The sequence below is a fragment of the Nyctereutes procyonoides genome, unplaced genomic scaffold, assembly GCF_905146905.1.
Source record: "Nyctereutes procyonoides isolate TBG_1078 unplaced genomic scaffold, NYPRO_anot_genome, whole genome shotgun sequence".
Classification (NCBI taxonomy): Eukaryota; Metazoa; Chordata; class Mammalia; order Carnivora; family Canidae; genus Nyctereutes; species Nyctereutes procyonoides.
The window spans coordinates 10,858,332-10,867,229 of record NW_026575036.1 but is presented as its reverse complement, the minus strand read 5'-3'; the positions used below and the strand labels follow the sequence as shown (position 1 = coordinate 10,867,229).

The 8,898-nt window shown below is 41.3% G+C and overlaps 1 protein-coding gene across 2 annotated transcripts in view; it reads right to left on the bottom strand.

Moving 5' to 3' along the window:
* Positions 1 to 3,132: 3,132 nt before the first annotated feature.
* SSPN (sarcospan) overlaps positions 3,133 to 8,898 on the bottom strand; it is a 37,470-nt gene continuing 31,704 nt past the window's right edge. For both annotated transcript variants that reach the window (XM_055318632.1, XM_055318634.1), the window contains exon 3: positions 3,133 to 7,410. In XM_055318632.1, the coding sequence (XP_055174607.1) occupies positions 7,045 to 7,410 (366 nt within the window). In that variant the 3' untranslated portion in view covers positions 3,133 to 7,044. The remainder of the gene's footprint in view (positions 7,411 to 8,898) is intronic.

Below are 8,898 nucleotides of genomic sequence, written 5' to 3'. Positions count from 1 at the left end.
ATGTTAATGATGTCATTCCTCCCTGCATTTGCCTCAGTTCCTGTTCCCAGCCATTGGTTGGAGAGTCATGTTCAGTGTCCCTGGTCCTAAGCTTCTGTATATTAAAATAAAGTAAGCTCTTTTTTCAGTTATATAGTCATTTCTGTTGCAATCTAGGAAAAAAATTAATGAAAGCTTAAGAATCTACTCTTGCCCAAAAAGGTACCAGAGGGTCGTTTATTCTGTAAGAGCGCATTAATTCTATCCTGAGTGAAAGAGAATTAAAAATAATCATTGAGGAGCACGTGGATAACTCAGTCCATTAAACAGCTGACTCTTGATTTTGGCTCAGGTCATGATTTCAGGGTCATGGGATCGAGTTCTGCACTGGGCTCCACACTCAGCAGGGAGTCTGCCTAGATTCTCTCCCTCTCCCTCTGAGCTTTGGCTCTCTCCTCACTCTCTCTCTCTCTGTGTCTCTAAAATAAATAAGTAAATAAATAAATCTTTTTAAAAATCCACTGAAGCTAGTGACAACCTTAATCACATAATTTTCGGACTCTATTCCTTCTATCTCTGATAATGCACTGTGGCCAGCACACCACTTTCAGGCCTTCCCTGGGTCACCAATAGTCCATAAAACACATCCCTAGGAAGATATAGGGAGAGTATTGGGAATGGATTGCATGAAATGACAGTCATCTTCTCTGGTCAGAAGCGCCACAGCCCCCTGTGGTTCTTGAGAGTCATCCTCTTGCCCTCCCTAGTCATACCTGGTCAGGCAATGGCAACACAGGTGTGGGCTTCTGTGAAAAGGGGGCTGGATAGAAAGAATAAGCAGAGCACCCCACCCAGAGAGAGGCGTGGTCCTAAATCTCCAGGTTCAGAGACCCTAGAAATGGCCATGGACAGCTCATTGTTCAACTCTCTCATTGAGCATTAACCACACCTCCTCCACAATTCCCGGCAGCAGCAGGTAGGGCCAGACCCCACCTCAGAAGCCTCCACCTCCTTCTCCAGCAGGCTTTCATGTAGAAGGGGCAGGTCCAACACAGGTGTCACAAATGAATTTCAGGCCTCTGCATCCCCCCCGGCCCAAACCAGAGAGCCTTGTTAAATGTTAAGACTTCATATCTCAGTTGAAATCTGTGTATTTGGATTATGTCCCTAGTACCTGCTTTTTCCCAAGAATAACAGATGAGCATATGTCCCATATCCCTTTGATTAAAGGATCTTTCTGATGACCTTCCCAAACAAACAACAACAAGAAAGACTTCCTCTGAGGACCTCTAAGATCTCTTTGGAAGGGATCAAGAAACATAGATAAATATTTGTTGAAAAGAAGGGAAAGAATGAGTTGCCTTCAGGCTGGCATTCCCATACATTAGTTTCATTTTTATTTGCTGACAATCTTAATTTTAAAAGTAAAATAGCCAGTATTAGTCCTGTACTTCATAAAGTCTAACTTATAAAAGATGAATCTGTCAAATGAAAAAATATAACAATTTATTATGAATTATAAAGATAGACTCTACCAAGGGAAAAAGTAGATTTCTGTCTGTATAATTTCAGTAACTTGCCACAAATTTAAAGATTCATATGAGTGTTCTCATATCCAATCTGGAGAATGAAGCTCTAGATGGTATTTGCTGACCATGCTCAAAAATAGACCTTTTTATGATTCTTAAATGAGAATCAGTGACCCACAGAGTTGAGCATACCAAAGGTGGTTGATGGTTGGTTTTTAAATAAATGAGGGGTTGTACATCACAACCCAAAATACAAGAGGCTGATAATGTACCAAAGCTCAATAAAGCTTCATTTTAAAATGCTGGGGTTAAGCACACTTCTATCAAAGTAAATTCGAAGTGACATGAAAGTCAGGAGAAATGCCTCAGCTTCTACTCCTTCCTGCGAGAAGAAATGAGAAAAGATGGCCACATTTGGGAAACGTCCAGCTGTGTAAACCAACAAATAGGGATCCAACCAGCACATAATCCCATGCGCTATCATCAGTAAGAGTTGGCGCTATCTTATTTTAAAAGCAGAATTTCTGTTGGAGGCCCCTTTTGTTCTTGGTTTATAAAAAGGGAGTTACAGAAGGGGATAGCAAAGCAGAGCTATGTTTCTAGCTGGATGTGAGGATAAGAGAAGCGTCACAGGCTATGCAGAACCCAGCTAAGGATGGAAGAAACCAAATGTTTTGCAAGGCCTCTCCGAGCAAGTCTCTTTGTTTAGTGCTATTTCATTTAACCTTCCCCATGGTACTGTGAGGCAGTTATGTTTTTCTCCTCCCTACAAATGAGGAAGCTAAACATTAAATGGTTGGTCTAAAGTCAAGTAGCCAGAAAGCAGCCATCAGATTTCCACCCCTAAGACCTGCAACCCTAACACTGAGGATAGGAAATCCACCTCAGGGGCCCCCGGGTGGCTCAGCAGGTAAGTGTCTGCCTTCAGCTCAGGTCGTGATCCCGGGGTTCTGGAATCAAATTCTGCATCAGGCTCCCCACAGGGAGCCTGCTTCTCCCTCTGCCTGTGTGTCTGCCTCTCTCTGTGTGTCTCTCATGAATAAATAAATAAAACCTTAAAAAAAAAAAGAAATCCACCTCTGAGAGAGTATCTTAAGTCATTATTCTTTTTTCTTTTCTTTTCTTTTCTTTTCTAAAAGCTTTCCTAAGTTAAATAAACAGAAAGAACCACTGCATTTTATAGTATAATCAACTATTTAAATTGCCTCGGAGTTCATAAGAAGGAGTCCTTGCATTCAGATTTGAAATGGAATTAGGCCGTCTGTTTTTCTGTATAATTAAATGTAGGATATGATTGAACATGTGGCACTCAAACATGTATTCCATTCTCTAGGCCAAGCTTTACTTGACGTTAATAGATATGAATTAAGAATCAGCATTCTGAGTACGTTCTGCAAGATTTTTTTCAGCTCCGGCTCTCTTTGCCTGAGGAGCATGTATAACCTTGACTTGCACGGTGGGTGCGGTGTACCAAAATAGAGACAGTCCCTGGAACAAAGGAGTCAAGATGACTATTAGTTCTCATCTATTCCGAAACTGGAATTTTGAAATAAACACTAATCGGAGAGATTTTATGTAGACAAGTTCACGTGCAACGCACTTCAAAGCACATCCAAACGCGGTGTTTTCAGAGATTATGAAAAATTTTATTAACAAAGAAAATCTGCATAGGTGCATCCCCTTGAAAATCACCACCTCAAACATGTAGAGAGCACTTTGTTTTCGATTCACTGTTTCATCAATGCCAGAAAAATGAAACCGCAACAACCAAAATGCAGACCAATATTTTTGAGGGGGATAATCACTGGAGATCATGAAGTACTAGAAAATCGGCAGAAAAGAATCAGGGCATCCATTTCACAGGCTGACACACTGAGATTTCATGCGAACCAATGCCTCCCACTGGGAGTCAAGATATTTGGCCAGCAGCCCTCTTTAGCCCCGTCCTGGCTGCTCAGTGTACATCTAGAAGCATGACAGAGCTCTTGGAGCATAGTAAACACGGACAGCCAGCGTGACTTATGGAAACCAATGGCCACCTAGCAACAGTGCAGAGGCATTCACTAGGCCCCAGAAGGTGGGCTTCGTGACAGGGTAGGACTGGTGTTTTAGGGCAACTTCGAAGTTTGTTCTTGATGGCATAACTGCCCCATCGTTGTCCTCCAGAACCTTCCTTGGATACCCTGTACCCTTCCCTTTCCTGAAGATCTATAAACATATTTCAGATACAGTGCATGCAAGAGGGGGGGTACGAGAGTGTTTAGAGACGCTGATGTCCTGGCCGTGGACAGAAAACACACACAGAACAGGTCCTCGCTGTCAGGACACACTGCTAGTGCAGCTCGAAGCCCCTCCGAAGAGATCGGATAGACGTTCAATTCGAAGAGGGGGAGAAAGCTGGGCCTCTTACTTGACTACAGTCTCTAGGGCCTGGTGTAGCTATATTTTTAGGCCCGGCTCCAAGGAGCTGCCTCCACAAATTTGGACCGAGCGAGGGAGGCACAGATGGTGGTCACGTGAGAGCACAGACCGATCGAGTGGGCTCGGTTACAAAGTCTGTACATTCAGGCTGCTGTATTCCTCCTATTTCAAGTACTGCCAAGTCCCGGCAGTTTCCCCTCTTTCCAAAGTCTTGATTCATTTAATTCTCCTGAAGGAGGTGGAAGAGGAGGAGGATTGCGCAAATCTTACTGTTTTATGGTTTAGAAGAGACAGTCACCATCCTGGCTCCTTGTCAGATTTTAACTGTAACATTTTGCTAAGTGTAAAGCTGTGTATCTGTTCCTTTTCTGTTGCCGTTATTGTAACTTCAATATTTGCAAAACACAACCTCAAAATACTTTAAATCCAGCGCAAAGCAGTTTGTTATTCATGCAACACAATTCTTACACGTATCAATACTCAGTGAGTTCACAGCACGGGAATCTTTTCTTGGTGTCTTTCCTTATTTATGTATTTGTTCCTTCTTTCACTTACAATTATTTGTCCCCCTCTGGGGATTTAAGAATGCTTTAATTACACAAAAGCAAAATCCCTGCTATATCTATATCTATATTTATATCGCCTGATTATTATCAAACTTAGGTCAATCCTGCCTGGCTGCAACATTTAGAAAAAGAAAGCACATAAGCTAAAGTTTCTCTACCATTTGAAATACCCTGTGAATTGTTTGTAAAGCATCAAGCACCTTGGTGATGTGTAGAATTTTAATTTTCTAATATAAAACCTGTAGTGTAGTGTTTGCTATAAAAAGTTGTCAAAGGAATGCAGGGTGTGCTTCCAGGGGTGCCTGATTCATAGCAATTAACATTAAATCATGAGTTTCTCACTCTTTATAGAACAGCTACAATATTTCAGATTCTCAGTTATTTTCTTCTTTATGTAGGAAACGGTCCAAAGCAAAATGGCTTCAGTTATTGGTGGTTTTTTTTGGTTTTTTAACAGCACACAGTATTTTTCGGGTCGTCATCAGAATGCTTGGTGTTCTCTCACTGTAGTTTTTGTGTGTGATCAAACCTCTGCCCCAGAGTCTTACCCATAAGCCCTCCAATGTGAAATCTTGGCCTGAGCTCGTGTGTAGGAAGGCCATCTTTTAAAGCGAGTCAATACATAAAAAGGTTTTCACATCTGTTAATCAGGTGTTTTATCTGGAGGACACAAAAGCTATTTACAGTCCTCCAACTGACTTAATGTTTTTCTTTTTACTTGGATATTTATATGGTGTAGAGATTGACACTATTGTCGCAATCAGTGGGATTGTTCAACTGTCTTTTAAGGCAGACAAGAAGACACTTTTCTTTCAGGGTTGAATTTCATGACTCGCAGAGTATATCAATAGGCAATGTGGAGAGGCAAATTCATCTCAATTATTATCTTGAATCTCTGATTTCACTAAAGCATGCTAATAGAGAAAGACCTTGATAACATTTATGCTGCATGAATTTGCATTCTGAGCTCCTTCTTTAAAACATGGATATTGTTCAGAACTTGATAATAAGACAGAAAAGACTCCCACCACAGGGTACCTGTGCTTTTTGTAAGTCGTGGTAACTTAAAACAAAACAAAATAAAAACTGCCTTCCAAGTCAGCGGGCAGATGCTCAAATCAGGACTTCAAAACAGGAGTTGAAGTCTCTAGGTTGACTGTGCATGCAAGTCAATAATAGGATTAGAAGTCAGATACACTTTTATGAATGGAACATTGGCATTCCCAATCTTCCTCAAAAGTACTTAGCTGCCAAGAGAGATACTTTACAACGTATCACAAATGTGCTATTTGTATAAACATGGCCCATTACAAATGCTCTTGTTTTTGTTTAAACGAGTATTTTTAACCTGAGCTATTAATAAAAAAAAAATTTCTCTTCTCTCTTGTGAAGCTTGGCTTTCCGAAGGAAGAATCTTTAAGCCTCCTCTCTTGTGAGAGTAATTTCTCTGATGGTGCTACGTAAGTACAGCCAGGGCTCATTAAGTAGGCTTCGGAGCATAATTATAATTAACAATTAGGTAGAAATTAGTTTTAATGATTTGTTTTAGATGATAGAATAGAAGCATAATGTAATTATTTTTGAGCCTTCTACATCATTAAGAATACAACTACCACCAACTTTCAATTATTGAGAAGCGGACAATCATCCAAAGCATTTAGTAAGTGATCTACTTAGGGAGCCAAACTAAGGGAGCTGAAGAGAAATTTGTCTCCACCCCAGCCCAGGTGTTTATAATTATTTAGCCTTTGAGAAGCCTCTTCCTTTTCTACTCTGCTCCTTTTGAGCTGTTTCATGCCTTGAAGACACCTCTACCAGGGAAAATAGAGAGAGTCAACCTGGCTGGCTGTTCAGCTCTTCCCCACCCCACCCCCCCTTCCTCCAAGGCTTAGTGAAGATAATAGGGGGAGGTGGAAAGTTCTGGAAAAGACTGTGAAATTTAGCAAATGGGCCTGAAATGCCCATTCACAGCATAAACTCAACTAACGGGAAAGATTATACAAACAATGACTAAAATGAGGACACATTTTCCCTGCTGTCTGAAAGTTTGCTTTATGCCACTTTGCTTTAGAAAATATCTACATTCATACATGCTTTCACTAATCGAAAGAAATCTGAAGAGGTTTTTTTTTTTTTTTTTTTTTTTTTTTGCTTCTACAAAACAGCTCTTTTGCTTTATAGCATTTCAGTTTACGAAAGTTTTCATGGGAACGCCCTCCTTTCAGATAAATGGGGGAAATCTGTATTAGGAATAAACTCCAGACTGCAAAGATAGACGTATGCCATCCTTTCCTTGTTCTGTGCTCTTCTAATGAACCAAAGTCAATTTGGATCATATTCTCCCTGTAAAAATTTTTTAAAATACTATAGAAATCTGAAGAAATGCTTTTACTTCCTGAAAAAATACAAAAATATTCATTGAGAACAGGGATGATCAGCTATTGTCAGTTTTTTTTCTTCCTTCCTTCCCTTTCTTTCTCTTTTCTTTTCTCCTTTTTGACCTCAGCTACTCAGTGTGCTATTTCCTCTCCCACCTTTGAGCAAGAATGTTAGACCTTTTGCTGTTGGCCTTCGGAAGCTGTTAGGGAGCACATTCTGACACCCACGTAAAAGACCTGGTACCTGTGTTTCCACATCACAAAGCAGGCCAACAAACACACAAGGCCGCAGACCAAGTTAAGAATCATCTGGATGAGCAAGAAGAGTTTGAAAGTGCCAGTGATGCTGGTACAATCAGTCACATCTCTGTACACAAAGGTCCTGCTGAGTGGCTCCATGGAGGGCAGCTTGCAGTGGCAGGCATCGAGGGCCGTTCCGCAGGTGAGCTGTGTGAGCTGTGAGTAGTGATGGGCAGCAAAGGCCACAGCCAGCACACAGACCGTCAGGCCCACGGCACTCAGCAGGAAGTACAACAGCTGCAAGAAAGCAGAAGAAAAACCTTTCCGGTTACAGGACCATTGGATGACTCTTGACAAAGCTAATTAACAAAAGCCATTCTTTCTCTTCCCTCTCAGGTAGTTCTCTGATGCAGGGGCTGTTGTCTCCTCAGGAACGGAGTACCCAAGACACAGGAATGGCTGCAGGTTGATTTGTTAGTGAGCAATCCTTAAGCCCTGATCACATTTTTTGTTTGCCTTACAGATGTTGGGCACTTTTCCCACATTGAGCCAACAACATTAGCTTGACTGTGGGATGTTTGCAGTTGTAGTTTAGACGAATCCCAAACTCAAGAGCCATCCCTGAAAGGCATGCTGTGATTGTTTTTGACCTCAAAAACTGCTCATCTGAAGACTGCAAAAGACTAGGAAGCAAAGAATACACTTCTGCAATGTAAACACTGTATTGGCCAGAATTGGTAGCGATTGATCAACTAGCAATATGGGTTAATAAAAACGACAGTGTTCAATATAGTGAGTGCCACCCGGTGTCTAGGAATGCTGGGTTTCCCAGTAAGAGATTGCTGGAAAAACAAAATTATGGTTCCAGAAGGTAGATGACTTGATGTCAGCTTCATCACCTACAAGTCTCAACCAAAGTCCACCTATAATCATGTAGTTTCTGAGCATAAAAATAAACTCGAAATGGCCCTTTGGCTGCCAAGAGGTTCTGAATACTGTTGGCCTATGTGATAGCATTTTAGCCGTAAAAGCCTGATTCAAGTTCTAACTCTGCTGATAAAGAACCATGGAATCCCTGAGCAAGACCTGAGCTTGAAATGTGTTGATCAAAACTTGTGAGCGCTTGTTGACACTGTCACAACATAAACCACTTTATAGAACAAGATGTTCCTGGGACTCCACTCACCTCCTAGAAATGGTTCTCTTCATGGTCTGACTTGCCGAGAGTCTAGATAAGGAACAGAGTCCCCAGCTGTTGAGACTTAGTGTACTGAATCCAGTTCTTAGTGTGAGATTTGCATACCACAGTCAAAAGTTGCTCGTTGAGCAGTTCTGGTGAATGTGAACTCCTCAAAGTAAGAGTAGTTCTACTCACGTCCAGGTTAAGATTAAAGTAGCTCTGAAAAGATTATGCACTCCCTCCACTTTTGACGATCTATAATTTAAAATAAAATCACATATCTACGATTATAGAACATGGGTACGAAAGTCCTCCAAATGAGTGATTCTCCACATGGTGACAATTTCAAGTGCATTCAGGTCTGAAATAGAGAATACTTTTTAAAAAAGTATTCTTTTCTCTCTTGAGCATGGTATGTGTGTGCATGTGTGCTGGTGCCCTAATCTCGTTTGCTTGAAAGCCTGACTGAGGGCACAGAAAGAGAGTGGCACTGGCTAAACCATCGTGTCTTAGCTCAGCTGCACAGCCCAGGAGTGCCTGGATACTTTGGATCTTCTCATCAAAGATACCGTAAACACACAAACTATTCTTCCTTTTCAAATCAC